This window comes from Primulina eburnea, chromosome 9 (assembly GCF_022965805.1).
Source record: "Primulina eburnea isolate SZY01 chromosome 9, ASM2296580v1, whole genome shotgun sequence".
In the NCBI taxonomy this organism is placed as follows: Eukaryota; Viridiplantae; Streptophyta; class Magnoliopsida; order Lamiales; family Gesneriaceae; genus Primulina; species Primulina eburnea.
In genome coordinates this window covers 28,336,246-28,357,745 of record NC_133109.1, presented here as the reverse complement: position 1 = coordinate 28,357,745, position 21,500 = coordinate 28,336,246, and the positions used below count along the sequence as shown (strand labels likewise).

Here is a 21,500-nt window from a genome sequence, read left to right as displayed (position 1 = left end):
CTTTTTGCTTATCAGACATGAAGGTCCAACCATCTTCATTCTCAAAGCCAATATCGTTATTCAACAACTGCAGAAACCACATCCAACTATCCTTTGTCTCTCCTTCCACCAATGCATAAGCAATAGGAAAAATGTTGTTATTTGGATCTAGGCCAACTGCTGTCAACAACTGTCCACCAATATTGGTTTTCAAAAAACATCCATCCACTCCAACCACAGGTCTACAAAACTCCTTAAAACCTTGTTTACAGGCCGAGAAGCACACATACATCCTCTGAAATCTTGGTGCATCATCTCCATCAATCAGTTTCAGAATCACAGATGCACCTTCATCGGACCATCTCAGTTCAGCACAGTAATTTCTTATTTGGCTAAATTGTTCTGCTATGCTGCCATCAACTGGCTTTAATGCTTTTTTCCGACCCAAATAAGCTTGTTTATATGTCAGGGATACATTCAAAGTAGATTTAACCTCTTCTCGAAACTCTCTGGTACCCAGGATTTGATTTCAATTTACTCACAAAAGTTTCACCTAACCAGCTTGACTTGATGTTTTTGTTCTTAACATTCCAATAGCAGTTTTTGTGCTCAGGTTTAAATGTCTTTATCTGCCAGCAACTGTCCTTATTCACTGGTGACACATGAATAACCCATTCACATCCTTCATTTTTGCACACACCTCGAAGCCTACTTTTATCATTCTTGACAAAGTTCACTACCATCCCTCGTCTGATACAATGACTTTTTATAGCAAACTTTGCCTCTTTTTTTGAATTAAATATCATACCAAGCTTCAAATCAGGATTTTCATAGTAGGCATACATTTCGAATTTTTGTGAATCTTCCTCTTGAGAATCAAATGTACTCTCTAACTCATCACTTTCTGCACAATCATCATCTCCTTCATTACCTTGCATTCTCTCAAACAAATCATTGGAAATATCACCATCAATGACTATATTTCCCCCTTCTCCCCTAATATTATCATCTTCATCGAAATCAAACTCACTATCATAAAATTTTGCCTCATCTTCATCAGTGATTCCAGCCCTTGTTTTCGGTTCCACTTCTTTGGTTTCTCTAAAACACCAGATGCATCTATCTCATTTATTGAAACAAATTTATCATGTTCAATATAAATTTCCACTTCAAAGTTTTTGGGGACGTGGTTCCTAATTTGAACCACATCAGCATCATTTTCCAAATATCTACCATTGTTCAAAGATTTACCGATTTTGTGCCAAAATCTGAAGTTATCTTTCTCCACGCATCCTACTTGCTCAGCATAACCCCAGAGTTCAATCAAGCCTATCTTATCCATATCCACAAAATCAAAGTATTCAGTACTCTTACCTTTGTACGTTTTCCTCTTGCGATTGCTGTCCATTGAACCATTGTAGTACAATTTAATTGTAACAAGAGTGGGTTCTCGCATCCAGCCTAAAATGCATAAGAGTAACACAAGTAAATGTGATAAATATCAAAACATTTATCCTCAAAGTCAGCACATTAAATAAGAGAAACATTACCATAATTCGGGGTGAATTCAAGAGACATTATACTTCTTTTAGCCATTACCGACTTCCACTTTAGCAAATATACCAAACTGTAATTTCAAAAAAGAAATCGGTGGTGTTTCTTCGAGTTCGACCTTCCCTTTCTTCGAGTTCGCCTTCCCCTTTCCTTCATACGTCTAATTTGGGGATTATGGTTCTTGTAGAGTTTGGGAGTAAAAGGTAAAGGAGTCAACGTTAATCTTAACGTCAGGATAACGGTAGGGACCAATTCGAGAATATTTTGAAAACATGAAGATTATTTAAGCAGTCAAAAATCATGAGGGACTGAAATTGGAAAAGCGGTTAACGAAAATGACGAAAATGGGTATTATCCCCTATTTGTTATAATGAAATCTCGAGTTCAATAACTCTTCTTAAATTTAGAATCTTCGTATCAAATAGATCATAATTCATTGACGAGTTCTTTAGTTTTCTAAATTTTACTTTATATCAGTGTTCTAAAAATGAAGTCATTAATGAAAATCGCGAGGATAGCTCTCAGAATCTTGGATAAAATTGAATTAAATCTCAACGGGCTACGCACTAATATATCTGAGTGAGAGCTCCTTGAGGCATGAGCCTGTCTACTACTCGAATTTCTATTGGAGCTCGGCTCGGCTCGAGAGGTCGATCGAGACCTTCTCGATCGATGCGATAATGCATTCTGAGAGGTCGGCTCGGACCATGATGGGAGTCGGCCAGGGAGCTCATCCACTTCTTGCTGATCTACGAGATTATGATTATATGAGAGTTCGGCTGGGATGAGCTCTCGGATGACCTTCTATCGAATCTGCTTAAACTGGCTTTGGCCATGAAGACGACTTTCGTAATTCTCTGAATATTGGACTTGAATTCCCATGGGCTCTCGAGAGTGGACCGAGTCTATCTCTTGAGGTATCAAAAAAGAACAAAAATTGGATTTAAGCTTGAAGAAAAATATTGATTCTAGCAAAAATGTAGAAAAAAAGGTTAAATCAAAGTTGACCATATTAAGCATGATTATACGACTCGTCAAAAAAAAAAACAGGATTATACGTGAACTTTTACAATAAAATTTTAAGTTGGAATAATTTTTAGTTTTAAGTTAACTTTAAATTTTTTTTTTTGGTGAAAATTATTTAAAATTTTCAATATTAAATATTTGATAATATATTAAAAAAAACATTATACATATACCTAAAGGTTCTTTAATGGTTACTTTTAAATGTAAAATACTTATAAGATTTATAAATTTATTCTTAAATTTTGTATTTTTTTGTGTTCCTTATTGTTTTACTTGATATAATTAAATTATAATAAAAACTAAAAATGTTTTTCATGTCTGATCTTGTATTAAATTCTTAAAATTTGATTTTTTACTTCGCATTTGTTAGAATCTTGATTTAAATAAAGTTATGAAGAATAAAATAAAATAAAAGGTTTATGTTGCACATATATAGCTCAATTTTGATATCCTGCACACTTGTGAGCACCGACGAGATGTCACTCACCCATTGGATGCGCAATTTTTTTATATTTCATCACATCCAATAGGTGAGTGACACATCATCGGTGCTCACAAAGGTGTGCACGGTAGGTGTGCAGGATATCAAAACTAATATATAGCTTGTGGGAGCAATACATGTACTTTTTATCCAACGTATGGTTGTATAAATCCTACTCCACAATCCTTGCCGAGTGGTCTATGGTTTTGCCAAAATGCTATTTATATGAATTCTTTGTGACACGGGTCTCGGACTCGATTCAACTTATGAAAAATATTATTTTTTATATCATAAATATTATGTTTTTCTCGCATATATAAACTGAGTAGATCCGTGAGACCGTAAGCAACATGAAGAAGAATAAGCTCTTGATGCCTTTGTATTCGTCTAATGTATTCACTAAAAAAAACAAACCCTCTAAATCAAAATTCCAAAATCAACGAAGAGTAGTATATATTTGTAAAGTGGGAAATTTTAGCGATAAATTTTTAGCAACATGGATTTCATGTGATTTGAAGGAATTTGGCGATTAAAATGCCTTCAAATCTTATATTATACGTTCAAAACACCCATTAATGTGAGGCCGTCTTCCATATTCTTAACCAATTTTTTTTGACGATGATGTACCGATCATAACTCCAAATAAAAAAACATTAAAATAATACAAAAATTCAGTGAGACTGTCTCACGTTAGAGCCGTACCTTTTATGAGGTCAATCAAGCGGTTGCCTTCTTTGATTTTGTAGTTTCTACGATCATAGAGACTAAAAGTGTAGTTTCTACAAGAATTATCTCCGATCAACAATATCACAAGATAGACTAAATGAGCCAACTATGTTGACGATTGAAAAAAGAAATGGTCTGACAATTGGATTACATAGATTTAATAAATATTTTCGCCTCTAAAAAACTAGACGAGTAGTATTTATGTAGTTATTTTAAATATTTATTGAGTTGTCATTGATGTAATATATTGATTTTGATATATTTATGTATTTATTAGTATATTTGTTATTTGCAAATTGAATTTTATATTTATTACTACAACAAGAGGTCTCATTTTTCAATTTTCGTTTAAGGCATCATTCAACACAGATACAGATCTGTCTCACGATAAATCTCCGACCTAACTCAACTCATGAAAAAATATTTACTTTTTATGTCAAAAGTATTATTTTTCATGATATATATGAATCGGATCGACCCGTCTTATGGATATACATTCATGATATCGTCCTACAAAATATCTACATTTCAAAATCTTTAAATTATGTGATGCATAACTAAAAAAAGATACGGAACAAATTTTTTTTTAGAAAAATGTTTCAAAGTAGGTTTGCATCATCTCGTCACTCTACATGTTGCTTTGAATTTTTTTGTTTCGGAAAGTAGTTTGTATAATTGGATCTTAAAAAGTAGATTTCGTCTTAAACTTTATGTATTTTGACTCTTTTTTTATGCATGCAATAAATGAAGACAAAATATCAATTTTTGCACATCTCGGACACATTGAGGAGAAGGCATGTCCATTATTGCTTTGATTTTTTCGGGGTTGACTTTGATTCCCCTATCAGTTACCAAAAAACCCAAAAAATTTCCACTCCTGACCCCGAACACACATTTGGCCGGGTTTAGCTTTATTCCGTACTGTTTCAGGGTGGTGAAGGTCTCGGTCATATCATCAATAAAGTGGGAGACCTCCCGGGTTTTTATTAGAATGTCGTCCAGGTACACTTCAATATTCCGACCTATCTGCTTTTGGAAGACAAGTTTCATTAAGCGTTGGTATGTGGCCCCCGCATTCTTCAATCCAAAGGGCATAACAACGTAGCAGAAGGTGCCCCCGCAGGTGATAAAATTGGCTTTATCTTGATCTTCCAGAGCCACGGGGATTTGGTGGTACCCCTGATAGGCATCCAGAAAGCTTAATAACTCGCATCCAGAGGTGGAATCTACCAGCTGATCAATCCGGGGGAGTGGATAATAGTCTTTCGGGCAGGCTTTATTCATGTCCCTGAAATCGACGCACATTCTCCACTTCCCGGTGGATTTGGGAACGAGGAGCACATTTGAGAGCCAAGTAGGGAATTGGACTTCTCTGATGTGACCAGCCTTCAACAGCTCTCCCACTTGCTCTTCAATGACTTTATTTTTTTCAGGGCCGAAGTGCCTCTTCTTTTGCTTCACAGGCCGGGATCTCGGGAGGATATTCAATTTATGCTCGGCCACTTGGGGTGAGATCCCGGCTAATTCCTGTTGAGACCAGGCAAAAACACTAATGTTAGTTTTTAAACGATGCAAGAGATTTACCGGGTGGACGCGTTGATGTCTCGGGCTACCCGGACGTGCTTTCTTGGCTCAATTCCACCACCTCTTGCTCCTCCTCCGCAACAAAATGTACTTCTCTCTCTTTGGCCACCTCCTTTTGACTCTCATTCCCCTTCCCCTCCTTTCTTGCTTTCTTCTGATCTACCCGGACGATCTCCCCATAACACTTCCGAGAAGAGGGTTGATCTCCCTTGACTTCCTCGACCCGTCCTCGAACTGGAAATTTAATTTTCTGGTGATAAGTGGAGGCCACAACTCTCATCTCGTTCATATCCGGCCTCCCCAAGATGATATTGTACGAGGAAGGGCATCCACCACTGTAAAGACTGTCATCACAGTTTTCCTCAAGTCCCCGGTTCCCAGGGTCAGTGGCAGGGTGATTTCGTCCTCAAGGTACACTGCATGTCCAGAAAAACCAAACAGGGCAGTCTCAACCGCCTCTAATTGATACTCATGCAAATTCATTTGGACCGGTGCCTCTTTAAAGATGACATTGAAAGAGCTGTCATTGTCAACAAATACCCTCAACACATCATAATTAGCCACTCGGGCCTGGATGACAAGAGCGTCATTGTGGGGTAGACTGACTCCCCTGAGGTCTTCTGGTCCGAAGCTTATAACTGGCTCATCCTTCCTCCTCCCATCAACCTCCAAGCACTCCCTCCTACTTCTCTCTTTCCGAGCCCAGTTGGAATCACCATCTGTGGACCTTCCCGAAATCATTTTTATTACTCCTCGGCTCTGGGAAGGGTCGTTCCTTTCAACTCGTCTGCTCCTTTCCTCCCGGGAACTCGTTTCTTCCCTTTTGCTTCCACTCGGGATGCTTACTGATTTGTGAGGAGTGTCTTGCCCGGGACGTCGAGATAACCAGGGTGGCTGTCTAAACTTTTCTCGGGGAGGATGAGAGGTCGGCACAGGATGCTTGCTAGTTCCTTCCTCAAAGTTCGACATTCATTGGTATTGTGAGAACATTCTTTATGAAGGGTACAAAACCCTTTCTTCTCTGGTCTTGTTGCCCTCGTCATGGGACTGAGAAGCGGGGCTATGTCTGAGCTGCATTCCTAAATTTCTCGATCCCGGGCAATTCTCAGAGGTACATGAGAAAAATGCCCCGGGCCGCTTTTCTTGGGAGCTATTTCTTCAGGCCTGATAGCCCGGTCTCCCCTTGATCTCTTCAAAGCTTCTCTCTTCTGGCTATGAGCTTCTTCCATATTGATGTACTTTTCCGCCCGAGATAGAAGATCTTCAAAGTTTTTGGGCAATTTCTTGGTCAAGGATCGAAAGAAATCTCCCTCCCACAGTCCTTGCATGAACGCAGTGGTTTTTGTCTCCGGCACACAGGTTGGGACATCCAGGGCCACCCGGTTGAATCTTTTGATATATGCTCTCAGAGTTTCGTCCTGACCCTGCCTTACTTCGAATAGACTGAAGGCAGTCTTCTTGTATTTCTTGCTACTGCTGAATTGATGCAAGAATACCTTTTGAAAGTCTTCAAAACAATGAATGCTTTGTGGTGCCAACCCTTCGAACCATCTTTGTGCAGAGTCGACCAGGGTAGTTAGAAACACTTTACACTTAATCTGGTCTCCATAGCAATGCAACATGGCCATATTTTTGAAGCGAGCAAGATGCTCCTCGGGGTTAGAACTCCCATCATAGTCCTTGACCCTGGCCGATTTGAAATGCCCGGGGAGTGGCTTCCGAACAATGACGTCAGAAAATGGGCACCCCTTGACAATTTGTACATTGCTTTTAGAAACAATTTGGCCCTCCAACACTTTCACTTTCTTCCTTAATTCTTCCAACTCCTCTGCTACAGTATGAGACTTAGAACCGGCACATGATTCCCTCTCCTCCTCTATCGTCTCTTCCTCCTGTGGCTGCTCACGTTGCTGCTCAGGGTGACTAGAATGATGTGTAGCGGTTTTCTTTGTCATGGTTGTCTTAACAGCGTCAGCTATAATTTTGGTTAACGCCTCGGAAGTTAAATGGATGGTGGGCTGAGGACCATTAGGTGGGGGGCCACCTACACCAGAAAGACGAGTGTTCTCTTCCAGGATCCGGGAGGTTTCTTGATTTGTTCTCCTGGTAGGAGCCATATCAACGCCTTAGAACTCAAATTTCCCACAGACGGCGCCAATGATGCAACCCGGGCGAAAAAGACGAGTCGGGTCGGGTACTCTGTCGGATTTGCTATTAAAATATTGAAGAAATTGTGAGTTGAACGTCTAGGCTGAACTTCTTTCCTCCCCGAGCAATTTTAGAGATCAGCAAACAAGAAAAGGACCACGTGAATGGGCGCCGGAGGGGTATCCGGCGTGATCACTCCGATGCTTAAGTCAGCAGGGAACTCAAGCAAGAAAACCAAAGTAGCCCAGGGATGGCTGTGAAATTGGTGTAGAGGGTGGGAAGTAAATGCACAATAAATGAGAGCATTCAATGTGTGAATGAATATATGAATAGAGAGTAAATGCAAGTAAAGAACCTGGTATTTATAGTAGAGGATGTAATGATGACCTCGTTCTTTGTGTTGAGCATTAAATATAGTAGGGTGGCTGATTATACCCTATTTTTCTCACATGTCAAATCTCATACTAGTCACATCCAGTTCACTCGATTTTGTCAACCATTTATGTTACTATCAGAGATAGGTCGGCTGTGCATACTCTATCAAGTCAGCGCCAATAAATGCTTCACTCATATCGAGGTGATTTGGGTAAAATTCTTCTCGGGATGTCTTGCGAGGGCCCGGTAACATCTCGGGGAGATTATGTCCCGGGCGCTCTTGTGGCCCGGCCTATTGGCTGACTGCCCACACCATAAATTCTTCAAGTCGTACTCTCCTTGTCCCGGGTAGTTCTATGACTCAGGTGTTAATCCATCTTGTTGCTTTATTGGTCCGGGAGCATTCCATCCTCCTGACCCGGGCACCCTACGTGGATATGCTCCATGGCCCGGGACGTCCCGGGAACCATCCATGATCCGGGACATCCCGAGGTATCATCAGATTTAAAATCAAATTCAAATTCCATATCCTATTTTTAAAATTTATTGACTAAACTTACTGTCAGTTTTTTTAATATATTTTAGTTGGCATTCTATATCAAGGCTTACAAATTTTTCGAAATCCCAACTCATCCCAAATCTCATCCTGAAAGTACCATGACCCGCCTTTTTTCCGACTCGTGTTGTCAGGATTTTTCCCATCCCAATCAATGTCAGGAGAAGAATCGAGAAAATTATTAATGTTCGTTGAGAAGTTTAGTACATACTTATAGATTAGTTGATTTTGATGTGTTTCCGCCCATCTTGATTGAATTTTTTTTATAGCAAAGGTTTTTACATCGTAGTTATAATGTGTTTTTCTTAGATACTCTTATATATATATATATATATATATATATATATATATATATATATATATATATATATATATATATATATATGTATGTATATGAATTTAATTTTTTTACTCGTCGAACTAACAAGTTGAGATTATAACAATATCCTGCAACTAATGCATTCACAACTTGAGCTTTTGGCATAAGAAATACAGGGAAACAAGGTTAGTGGCTCATAGATAAACACTGATTGAAAAACAAATGTTATTCATTATTCAATATACCATCATTTTATTCGATTTATTTTTAATCCTTCACTTGAATCAAACATGAAGAAAGGTCACAATTTTCCTCCAGAGATATCAAACCCTTTTCCCTTTCTACGGTGCCCGTGCCGGTGGTCGTGCACACCTGTTGTGGCACTCACGAGGACAACTAGATCCAGGAAGGGTTCCATCACCGTTGCACATGCGCATACACCTGGTAAAGCAATCAACAGGAAAATGGTGATCTGCATTTGCCACACAAATAAAGAGAACCATCACCATCACAACACACACAAGTAGCCCCAACCCTCTTCCCTTCATCATCTTTTGTTTGGCTCGAGAAAATTATATTTAGATGTTTTCTTTTATGTACCAGAATGTGTATCAAAGTATGGGTGCGTCGTATTTATAGTTGTTGGAAATTTGAATTCTTGGAATATTTACTGCATAGATTTAATATATTTTGCCTCTTTTTAAATTTATATTAAATTCATTGGAATTGTGTATAGATTATGTAATCCACTCAAGATTTATGCCTTCTTTATCAGGTTCATTGGTTTTTACTAAATATTACGGATACAGTGAATTATATCATGCAATTTTGACAGGGGGATACTTTTGGAGGAATTGTACAAACACATACTAATGAGAAATTGATATATGATAAAACGTTTGTCGCGTTACTAAATTAAAATTTTTAACTAATGATAATAGTGTAATTATTATAATATTTTTTGAATTATCATGGGCTCTCGAGAGTGGGCCGAGTCTATCTCTTGAGGTATCAAAAAAGAACAAAAAATGGATTTAAGCTTGAAGAAAAATATTGATTCGAGCAAAAGTGTAGAAAAAGATGTTAAATAAAAGTTGACCATATTAAGCAGGATTATACGACTCGGCAAAAAAAAAAAAAAGCAGGATTATACCTGAACTTTTAAAAAATTTAAGTTGGAATAATTTTTAGTTTTAAGTTAACTTTAATTTTTTTTTGGTGAAAATTATTTAAAGTTTTCAATATTAAATATTTGATAATATATATTTTAAAAAAAAACATTATACATATACCTAAAGGTTCTTTAATGGTTACTTTTAAATGTAAAATACTTATAAGATTTATAAATTTATTCTTAAATTTTGTATGTTTATGTGTTCCTTATTGTTTTACTTGATATAACTAAATTATAATAAAAACTAAAAATGTTTTTCATGTCTGATATTGTATTAAATTTGTAAAATTTGATTTTTTCTTCGCATTTGTTAGAATCTTGATTTAAATAAAGTTATAAAGAATAAAATAAAATAAAAGGTTTATGTTGCACATATATAGCTTGTAGGAACAATACATGTACTTTTTATCCAACGTATGGTTGTATAAATCCTACTCCACAATCCTTGCCGAGTGGTCTATGTTTTTGCCAAAATGCTATTTATATGAATTCTTTGTGAGACAGGTCTTCGACTCGATTCAACTTATGAAAAATATTATTTTTTATGTCATAAATTGTAGAACCCGGAATTTAGACTGCGTACAAGCCATGCATAATTCTATTATTTTAAAATTTAATTGACTTCAGTACATGTTTATTTTAATGCATTTCTTTGAAGTTAATTATTTATTTATTCAGTTCAGTAGTTGATTTTCAGCATTTCAGTTATTTCAGTGAGGCCGGACCGGAGTTGGAGTTTTGAGATAGAATTTAAGATTCGAGAAATATTTCCAGGATTTTATTTAACTAGTAAGTAAGTTAATTTAAGTTAAAAAGAAGTTTAAGGAAATTATTTTAATTATTTGAGGCGAGTAGAAAATTAGTTCATTTAAGTTTCTTAATTAAGGATCCTATTCAAGTAATTAATTTAAGGGATTAGTGAGTGTTTTTAAGAGTTATTAATTTAGTAAATATTTAGCATTTTCCTAGTCTAGAAACAAGTAAGATTTCGGCCACCTTGGGGTGAGTAATCCATTTCCTTGCCAACTCACCCTTGTTGAACCATTCTTTGTTGTTTTAGCATGCTATTATTTTTTTATATTGAGCAACCTTAATTAATTAATTTCCTAGTCTAGATATCATGGGAGATTCGGCCATTGCACCCAACAAAACACCCCAACAAATCCTTTGATATCAACCAAAATTCAAAATTCAAAATAGTGGAGACTAAGTCTTGATATTTTCCTTATATCTTGCAACCATTCCCTCACTCCCATAACCAACACTTTCTCCCCCTCCCCACCGAAATCTGAGAGCAATATCAGAGGTAAAATTAGTGGGAAAACCGTGAGGCATAGCTAGAGATTAAGGGAGAAAAATCGAGAACTAGAAGGGAAGCCACTCCGTCTCCGCGTCGCGTCGTCGTTTCGTTCGTTTCTTTTAAACGAAAAATACCAGGCATGTCTAGATCTCTTTTAAACCTCAATCAAGCCATATTAGTAAAATTATTTTTACCTCAAACTCATGAACTTACAGCATGAAAACCGAAATGTTTGACAGCAGGATTTCTGAAATTCTGCACAGATTATTTTTATCTCCTTGACAAGCTTCACGTTTTCTGTTTGTTTTGGGGTTTCAGGGAATGGTTCGACTCCAGGCTTCCAAGACTGCATCTAGGCATGTAGTAGGATGTATTAAGACCACTTTGGTCCAGTCTTGCAGCCCCCATGCTGCCTAGAAAGCGAGATGACAGCAGCTCCCCTTTGCTGCCATGTTGCTCTTCGAAATTTCAGTTTTTGCTGTCATGGGAAGAGATCTGATCTTGGCTGCCCCAGGGGCCTATAGCCATGGTTAGATCACTCCCCTATCATGTCTAAGACGTGACTAAGTCGCCCTTTTGGTGGCTTGGTCCATGGCCCCTCGGTTTTTAAATAAAACGTCACAACATCCCCTCTTTCCCCCATCGGCTTTCTCATGGTACAACACTTGGTTCGGTTTTGTGGTGATTGTGTGGATCTTGGTTGGCTTGTTAGCCATTAGCCACGGTTCACACCATGCCCCTAGATGTCTAGGTCTTGCCATGGTCAATCAATGGCCACTGGAACGAGTCGAGACAGCAAGCGACACACAACACACACACGCACGCATGAGGGCCCTCGGTAAGAACTTTCGTGTTGTTTCTGGTATGGTTCGAATTGTGGCTGGCCAAAAGCCCTTAGCCATGGTTCAAATCATTCCTTGGGACGTTGGTAAGAGTCTCTGGTCGGTGGTTCACGCCCCAATGGCCGATAGACTCGAAACCAACCCAAGACGAGCAAGTGCGCAGCTGCTGGATTTTGACAGCAAGTTGCTGCGTCGTTCAGAGGCGTCGTTTGAGTTCTCGGTTGGCTTTTAGCCCATGGCATTGGACTGGACAGTGCCTCATTGAGTTAGGAAGGTCATGTTTTTGACCGTTCGTCATTCGGATCAATTTTGAGGTCGTTCGAGAATTTACGGTGCGATGTGCCAAATTGACTCTCGAAAGAGCGTTTCATGTTTTGGCCTCCATTTCACCTAGATTTCGACCCTCATAATTTTAGGAGCATAAATTCATAATTTTAAGCGTATTTTAATCATGACGTCACGTTGGTTCAGTGTTGGTTCGGGTTGGTTTAAAGTCATGATTAAATACGAGGCCGTTAGACGTAGTTGTCGCATTTTAGAAATTTAATTGCATAAATTTGCCTAAGAAAAATCCATTGCATATTTTCATGGTATTTTTAGCTTGCAGCGAGCTTGGGGACGATCCATTCCAGTTGGTAAAATTTCAGGATATTTTCATTATCGTCAGTTAATTATTTTACGTGCATGAAAACAGAAAAATGATTATTTTTGAGATTTATGCGATATGGCTTGTGGTTCATTCACTATGTGGGAGCATTATTATTATTTATACGGTCGCCAGTGACCGCTCAGTTCAGGTTGGTACCATCGGGTCTTCAGTGACCGCCAGTTCAGTTTCAGGCTCCCCGGTAGTCAGTTACCGATCAGTTCAGCTTAGTGCAGTGGCCACAGGCGTAAAACATAATCTCAACAGAAAATTATATCAGTTATTTCAGTACAGGCTCCAAGGAGCAATTATTTTTACTGTGATTATCAGTTCAGCATGCACGTATTATAATTGCTCAGATCAGTTTATTTTTAGCATGCCTCATGACATGAAATTTTATCCCATGCATATTTCACTTCAGATTTTACTCGTTACCTACGATATATGCATGCTGAGTCTTTAGGCTCACTAGACTTGATTGTTGTAGGTACTGATGGGGTCAGGGCCGAGGGCGGGGACCAGTGAGCTAGCTTGGGTCGGCAGTAGTGGCACCCGAGGACCCCAGTGCAGCATTGTTTATTTTATTCCGCAAACTAATATTTTTATCAGTCATCAAACATTTTGAATTGTTGTTGTTGGAAAACAATTATTTTCTTCCGCTGTTTTTATTTTTAACATTGAACTCGATTCATCAGTGGATTTTATGAGTAAGGCCATTTAAGTTCATTTAAAAAGAAAATTTTTAATTTTCCGCAAATTTTAAACCGAGGAGTTTTAGGGCCTTTACAATTGGTATCAGAGCGGTGGTTCTGTATAGGGTTTCACTACTACTGACTGCGAGAAGCTCACGAAGCCACGTCTTCGGTCTGTAAGTTTTTAGTTCAGCATTTTGTTCAGCAAGTATTTAAAGCATGAATTTATTTTGTCAGCATGCTTCCAGACATTCAGTATTTCAGTATTCAGTTATAATAAATTATGGAATTATGCATGTTAGTTAAGTACGGGTTATGTATGGAACAGTATGCCCCCTAGACGCCAAGTTGGACGCCCGAGAGGTGGTGGCGAGCACCGTCGCGAGGACGATGATCAGAGACAAGAGAGGCAGACACCTCCTCCTCCTCCTCCACCTCCTCCACCGCCCCCACCGGACATGAATGCCCAGATGTTAGCTGGGATGACTCAGTTCTTCGCACAGTTTGCGGGGAACAATGCTGTGGTGACTAGGCCGACAGGGCCCGAGGCCGTCTATGAGCGATTTATGAAGATGCGCCCAAAGAAATTCTCCGGGACATCTGACCCCATGGTTGCCGAGGGATGGATCAAGTCCCTCGAGGTTATATTTGATTTCAGTGGAGCTGGGAGACGCCGACCGAGTTCGTTGTGCGACCTATTTATTTACTGGAGACGCCCGCTTATGGTGGGAAGGAGCGTCAGTAGCCCTGACTTTGGCTACACTTTCTTGGACCCGATTTACGGAGGTTTTCTACTCCAAGTATTTTACCGAGGAGGTTCGCACCAGACTGACCACAGAGTTCATGAGTCTGAGGCAGGGGGATATGTCGGTTACGGAGTTTATCCGTAAGTTCGAGAGGGGCTGTCACTTTGTGCCCCTGATCGCGAATGATGCCAGAGCGAAGTTGATGCACTTTCTGGTGGGACTTCGGCCGATCTTGCGCCGGGATGTTAGGGTATCTGACCCTGCCACTTATGAGATCGCAGTCTCCAAAGCTTTAGCCGCTGAGCAGGATCAGCGGGACATCGAGAGAGACCGCCAGGGCAAGCGCCCAATCCAGGTACCCCACCGCCCTCCTCCTCATCAGCATCAGCAGCAGCATAAGAGGCCATTCAATGGACCGCCTAGGAACAGAGGGCCCCAGCAGCAGCAGCAGCGGGGACGCCCAGCCCCGAGGACTCAGGAGTACCCAGTCTGTCCGAGGTGCTCTCGCCGCCATCCTGGAGCATGCATGGCTGGCTCAGGAAAGTGTTTTAAGTGTGGCAGTCCAGACCACATGTTGCCACATTGCCCTCAGAGGAATCTGCCTACTCAGGGCCGAGTTTTCGCTCTCCATGCCGCGGAAACCAACCATGAGACCATGTTATTGACAGGTACCTTTAAGTTTAGAATTATTATTGAATTTCAGTGTTTTGGGAATCGGGATTTAGAATTTGAACTTAGAACCGCAATAGGATTGCATGCTCTACTAAGTATTATGTTCGGGACTTAGTTAGAAGAACTTTGACCTTTGCATGCCTATAAGCTTAGCTCCTATGATCTTTGGGTTCTGCTTAGTGTTCCGAACTTTCAGGGAGAATTTTCATAGCTGGCAAAGCTACCAAGGCCTTAATAGATTCAGGGGCCACTCACTCGTTTATATCGGAGGTCTTTGCAAACTTTCTGAAGATCAAGACCATTGGGCTAGACATAGCCTTTTCAGTAGTGTTGCCGTCAGGTGAGGAGATGGCAGCCACCAATGTTATCCGAGATATAGACCTTGAGCTGCACGGTAAGCTTGTATATGCGGATCTGATTGTGCTACCGATGCCGGAATTCGACATCATCCTAGGGATGGATTGGCTACTGAAGAACAGAGTGTTGATAGACTTCCAGCGGAGATCTGTTCTTGTCCGACCGCCTGGAATGGAGCAGTTCTTATTTGAGCCGGACAGGTACTTTTCGTTACCGCGCATTATTCCATATGTTCAGGCTAGGAAACTCATGCATAGAGGGTGTCGAGCATTTCTAGCGACCTTTTTATCTGTCCCCGAGGGACCCAGCCAGTCCGCCTCAGATATTCCGATCGTCAGAGATTTCTTAGACGTTTTTCCCGAGGACGTCTCTGGTATGCCACCTGAGAGAGAGGTGGAGTTTTCCATTGAGCTGATGCCAGGTACGGCTCCGATCTCCAAAGCGCCGTACCGATTAGCACCGACAGAGATGGCAGAGCTTAAGAAGCAGATTCAGGAACTTCTGGACAAGGAGTTCATTCGCCCGAGCTTTTCTCCATGGGGCGCGCCGGTCTTATTTGTGAAGAAGAAGGATGGCTCGATGAGGCTTTGCATTGACTACCGGGAGTTGAACAGGGTTACAGTTAAGAACAAATACCCTCTGCCGAGGATTGAGGATCTGTTTGACCAGTTGCAGGGAGCTTCTATTTTCTCCAAGATTGATCTGCGTTCTGGTTATCATCAGTTGAGAGTGAGAGATGCTGATGTCTCGAAGACAGCTTTCAGGACTCGTTATGGCCACTACGAGTTCCTTGTGATGCCGTTCGGTCTGACGAATGCGCCAGCGATCTTCATGGATCTCATGAATCGCGTATTTCAGCCATACCTCGACCAGTTTGTGATAGTGTTCATAGATGACATTCTCGTCTACTCCAAGAGTCGGGAGGAGCACAGCAGGCATCTGACCACAGTGTTGCAGACCTTGCAGAAGCACAAACTATTCGCAAAGTTCAGTAAGTGCGAATTCTGGTTAGAGAAGGTGGCGTTCTTGGGCCACATTGTTTCCAGCAGTGGTATCGAGGTAGACCCCGCAAAAGTTGCAGCAGTCAGAGATTGGGTTGTGCCTCAGAATGCATCCGAGATCCGGAGTTTTCTTGGGCTAGCAGGATATTACAGGAAGTTCATTCAGGGATTCTCCTCCATTGCCGTTCCACTCACAGCACTGACAAAGAAGAATGTGAAGTTTGTGTGGAGCGATGAGTGCCAGAAGAGCTTCGATACTTTGAAGCAAGCTCTTATTTCTGCACCAGTTTTGGCCACACCGTCAGGACCTGGCAAGTTCGTTCTGTATACCGATGCTCGAAGCTCGGTCTTGGCGCAATATTGATGCAGCATGGGAGAGTGATAGCGTATGCTTCTCGACAGCTGAAAATCCATGAGAAGAACTACCCTACCCATGATCTGGAGTTAGCAGCCGTAGTTTTTGCTTTGAAGATTTGGAGGCACTATCTGTATGGAGAGAAATGTCAGATCTTTACCGACCACAAGAGCCTCAAGTATTTCTTTACACAGAAGGAACTGAACATGCGTCAGAGGCGTTGGTTGGAGCTTGTGAAGGACTATGATTGTGACATTAGCTACCACCCGGGTAAAGCTAATGTAGTTGCGGATGCTTTGAGCAGGAAAGTCGCAGTGATGGCTCATTTGACGATGCAGAAACCTCTTCAGATTGAGATGCAGAGGTTTGATCTGGAGACTTATCCGCGAGGTAGAGTTCCTCGTCTATCTACCTTGACCATTCAGTCTTCCCTTTTGGACCATATTCGCAGTGGTCAGGCCGCAGATGAGCAGTTGGCACAGTGGAAGAAGAGGGATGAAGCCAAGGGCAGTGTCTTGTATTCAGTCAGCGACGGTATTGTGAGATACCGAGATAGGATATGGGTTCCTAGCAGTGATTCTATCCGAGCAGACATCTTATCGGAGGCCCATACGTCCCCGTACTCCATTCACCCTGGGAGTACAAAGATGTACAAAGATCTGCAGCTATTGTATTGGTGGCCAGGGATGAAGAAGGACATCAGGCGTTTTGTATCCGAGTGCCTGACTTGCCAGTTGGTGAAGGCCGAGCATCAGAGACCAGCAGGTTTGCTCAAGCCTCTTCCTATTCCCGAGTGGAAGTGGGAGAACATTACCATGGACTTTGTGACCGGATTGCCGAGGTCAGCCAGAGGGTCGAATGCCATTTGGGTGATTGTAGATCGTCTTACCAAATCAGCGCACTTCTTGCCTATTAAGACGACTTTCACCATGGTTCAGTATGCAGAGTTGTATAACCGGGAGATAGTCCGACTCCATGGTATTCCAGTTTCGATCGTATCTGACAGAGATCCCAGATTCACTTCCTCATTCTGGAAGAGTTTGCATTCGACTTTGGGTACGAAGTTGCTGTTTAGCACAGCCTTTCATCCGCAGACAGATGGGCAGTCGGAGCGAGTTATTCAGATTTTGGAGGATCTTCTTCGCGCTTGCGTCATTGATTTCTCAGGGAGTTGGGAGTTTAACCTGCCACTGGTTGAGTTCACCTACAACAACAGTTTCCAGTCGTCTATAGGTATGGCTCCGTATGAAGCGCTGTATGGACGCAAGTGTCGATCTCCTGTTCATTGGGATGAGGTAGGAGAGAGAGCAGAGTTGGGTCCAGATATTGTTCAGCAGGCAGCAGAGGTAGTAGCCAAGATCCGTGATAGGATGAGGACTGCTCAGAGCCGGCAGAAGAGTTATGCCGATCAGCGGAGGAGAGACTTAGAGTTTGCAGTGGGCGATCATGTCTTCGTGAAAGTGGCACCTATGAAGGGTGTCATGAGATTTGGCAAGAAAGGGAAGCTCAGTCCGAGATTTATTGGACCGTTTGAGATCCTCGACAGAGTGGGGACGCTAGCGTATCGTGTGGCTCTTCCGCCTAATCTGGCCGGAGTACACAATGTCTTTCATGTCTCCATGCTGAGGAAGTACATGGCGAACCCTTCGCATGTGCTGAATTTTGAGCCGTTGCAGCTTACTCCGAACTTATCTTATGAGGAGCGACCCGTGCAGATCCTAGACAGACAGGAGAAGAAGCTTCGGAACAAGCTAGTTAAGCGAGTCAAAGTCAAATGGCTCAACCATTCAGAGGAGGAAGCTACATGGGAGTCTGAGCCGGAAATGAGAGATCGATACCCTGAGTTATTCGGTGAGTTCTAATTTCGAGGACGAAATTTCTTTTAAGGGGGGGAGGATTGTAGAACCCGGAAATTAGACTGCGTACAAGCCATGCATAATTCTATTATTTCAAAATTTAATTGACTTCAGTGCATGTTTATTTTAATGCATTTCTTTGAAGTTAATTATTTATTTATTCAGTTCAGTAGTTGATTTTCAGCATTTCAGTTATTTCAGTGAGGCCGGACCGGAGTTGGAGTTTTGAGATAGAATTTAAGATTCGAGAAATATTTCCAGGATTTTATTTAACTAGTAAGTAAGTTAATTTAAGTTAAAAATAAGTTTAAGGAAATTATTTTAATTATTTGAGGCGAGTAGAAAATTAGTTCATTTAAGTTTCTTAATTAAGGATCCTATTCAAGTAATTAATTTAAGGGATTAGTGAGTGTTTTTAAGTGTTATTAATTTAGTAAATATTTAGCATTTTCCTAGTCTAGAAACAAGTAAGATTTCGGCCACCTTGGGGTGAGTAATCCATTTCCTTGCCAACTCACCCTTGTTGAACCATTCTTTGTTGTTTTAGGATGCTATTATTTTTTTATATTGAGCAACCTTAATTAATTAATTTCCTAGTCTAGATATCATGGGAGATTGGCCATTGCACCCAACAAAACACCCCAACAAATCCTTTGATATCAACCAAAATTGAAAATTCAAAATAGTGGAGACTAAGTCTTGATATTTTCCTTATATCTTGCAACCATTCCCTCACTCCCATAACCAACACTTTCTCCCCCTCCCCACCGAAATCTAAGAGCAATATCAGAGGTAAAATTAGTGGGAAAACCGTGAGGCATAGCTAGAGATTAAGGGAGAAAAATCGAGAACTAGAAGGATCAAGAGAAGCCACTCCGTCTCCGCGTCGCGTCGTCGTTTCGTTCGTTTCTTTTAAACGAAAAATACCAGGCATGTCTAGATCTCTTTTAAACCTCAATCAAGCCATATTAGTAAAATTATTTTTACCTCAAACTCGTGAACTTACAGCATGAAAACCGAAATGTTTGACAGCAGGATTTCTGAAATTCTGCACAGATTATTTTTATCTCCTTGACAAGCTTCACGTTTTCTGTTTGTTTTGGGGTTTCAGGGAATGGTTCGACTCCAGGCTTCCAAGGCTGCATCTAGGCATGTAGTAGGATGTATTAAGACCACTTTGGTCCAGTCTTGCAGCCCCCATGCTGCCTAGAAAGCGAGATGACAGCAGCTCCCCTTTGCTGCCATGTTGCTCTTCGAAATTTCAGTTTTTGCTGTCATGGGAAGAGATCTGATCTTGGCTGCCCCAGGGGCCTATAGCCATGGTTAGATCACTCCCCTATCATGTCTAAGACGTGACTAAGTCGCCCTTTTGGTGGCTTGGTCCATGGCCCCTCGGTTTTTAAATAAAACGTCACAACAGCCCCTCTTTCCCCCATCGGCTTTCTCATGGTACAGCACTTGGTTCGGTTTTGTGGTGATTGTGTGGATCTTGGTTGGCTTGTTAGCCATTAGCCACGGTTCACACCATGCCCATAGATGTCTAGGTCTTGCCATGGTCAATCAATGGCCACTGGAACGAGTCGAGACAGCAAGCGACACACAACACACACACGCACGCATGAGGGCCCTCGGTAAGAACTTTCGTGTTGTTTCTGGTATGGTTCGAATTGTGGCTGGCCAAAAGCCCTTAGCCATGGTTCAAATCATTCCTTGGGACGTTGGTAAGAGTCTCTGGTCGGTGGTTCACGCCCCAATGGCCGATAGACTCGAAACCAACCCAAGACGAGCAAGTGCGCAGCTGCTGGATTTTGACAGCAAGTTGCTGCGTCGTTCAGAGGCGTCGTTTGAGTTCTCGGTTGGCTTTTAGCCCATGGCCTTGGACTGGACAGTGCCTCATTGAGTTAGGAAGGTCATGTTTTTGACCGTTCGTCATTCGGATCATTTTTGAGGTCGTTCGAGAATTTACGGTGCGATGTGCCAAATTGACTCTCGAAAGAGCGTTTCATGTTTTGGCCTCCATTTCACCTAGATTTCGACCCTCATAATTTTAGGAGCATAAATTCATAATTTTAAGCGTATTTTAATCATGACGTCACGTTGGTTCAGTGTTGGTTCGGGTTGGTTTAAAGTCATGATTAAATACGAGGCCGTTAGACGCAGTTGTCGCATTTTAGAAATTTAATTGCATAAATTTGCCTAAGAAAAATCCATTGCATATTTTCATGGTATTTTTAGCTTGCAGCGAGCCTGGGGACGATCCATTCCAGTTGGTAAAATTTCAGGATATTTTCATTATCGTCAGTTAATTATTTTACGTGCATGAAAACAGAAAAATGATTATTTTTGAGATTTATGCGATATGGCTTGTGGTTCATTCACTATGTGGGAGCATTATTATTATTTATACGGTCGCCAGTGATCGCTCAGTTCAGGTTGGTACCATCGGGTCTTCAGTGACCGCCAGTTCAGTTTCAGGCTCCCCGGTAGTCAGTTACCGATCAGTTCAGCTTAGTGCAGTGGCCACAGGCGTAAAACATAATCTCAACAGAAAATTATATCAGTTATTTCAGTACAGGCTCCAAGGAGCAATTATTTTTACTGTGATTATCAGTTCAGCATGCACGTATTATAATTGCTCAGATCAGTTTATTTTTAGCATGCCTCATGACATGAAATTTTATCCCATGCATATTTCACTTCAGATTTTACTCGTTACCTGCGATATATGCATGCTGAGTCTTTAGGCTCACTAGACTTGATTGTTGTAGGTACTGATGGGGTCAGGGCCGAGGGCGGGGACCAGTGAGCTAGCTTGGGTCGGCAGTAGTGGCACCCGAGGACCCCAGTGCAGCATTGTTTATTTTATTCCGCAAACTAATATTTTTATCAGTCATCAAACATTTTGAATTGTTGTTGTTGGAAAACAATTATTTTCTTCCGCTGTTTTTATTTTTAACATTGAACTCGATTCATCAGTGGATTTTATGAGTAAGGCCATTTAAGTTCATTTAAAAAGAAAATTTTTAATTTTCCGCAAATTTTAAACCGAGGAGTTTTAGGGCCTTTACATAAATATTATGTTTTTCTCGCATATATAAACTAAGTCGATCC

At 41.0% G+C, this 21,500-nt stretch overlaps 2 protein-coding genes across 2 annotated transcripts in view; both read right to left on the bottom strand.

The window, feature by feature from the left end:
• LOC140841447 (flap endonuclease GEN-like 1) overlaps positions 1-21,500 on the bottom strand; it is a 73,164-nt gene that overhangs the window by 5,819 nt on the left and 45,845 nt on the right. The gene's annotated exons all lie outside the window — the stretch shown is intronic.
• On the bottom strand, positions 433-1,756 carry LOC140840490 (uncharacterized). The gene is made up of 2 exons (XM_073207679.1): positions 1,530-1,756; positions 433-1,440 (listed from the first exon to the last, which is right to left on the bottom strand). The coding sequence occupies exons 1-2, from the start codon at positions 1,573-1,575 to the stop codon at positions 956-958; spliced, it is 531 nt and encodes a 176-aa protein (XP_073063780.1). The 5' UTR covers positions 1,576-1,756; the 3' UTR covers positions 433-955.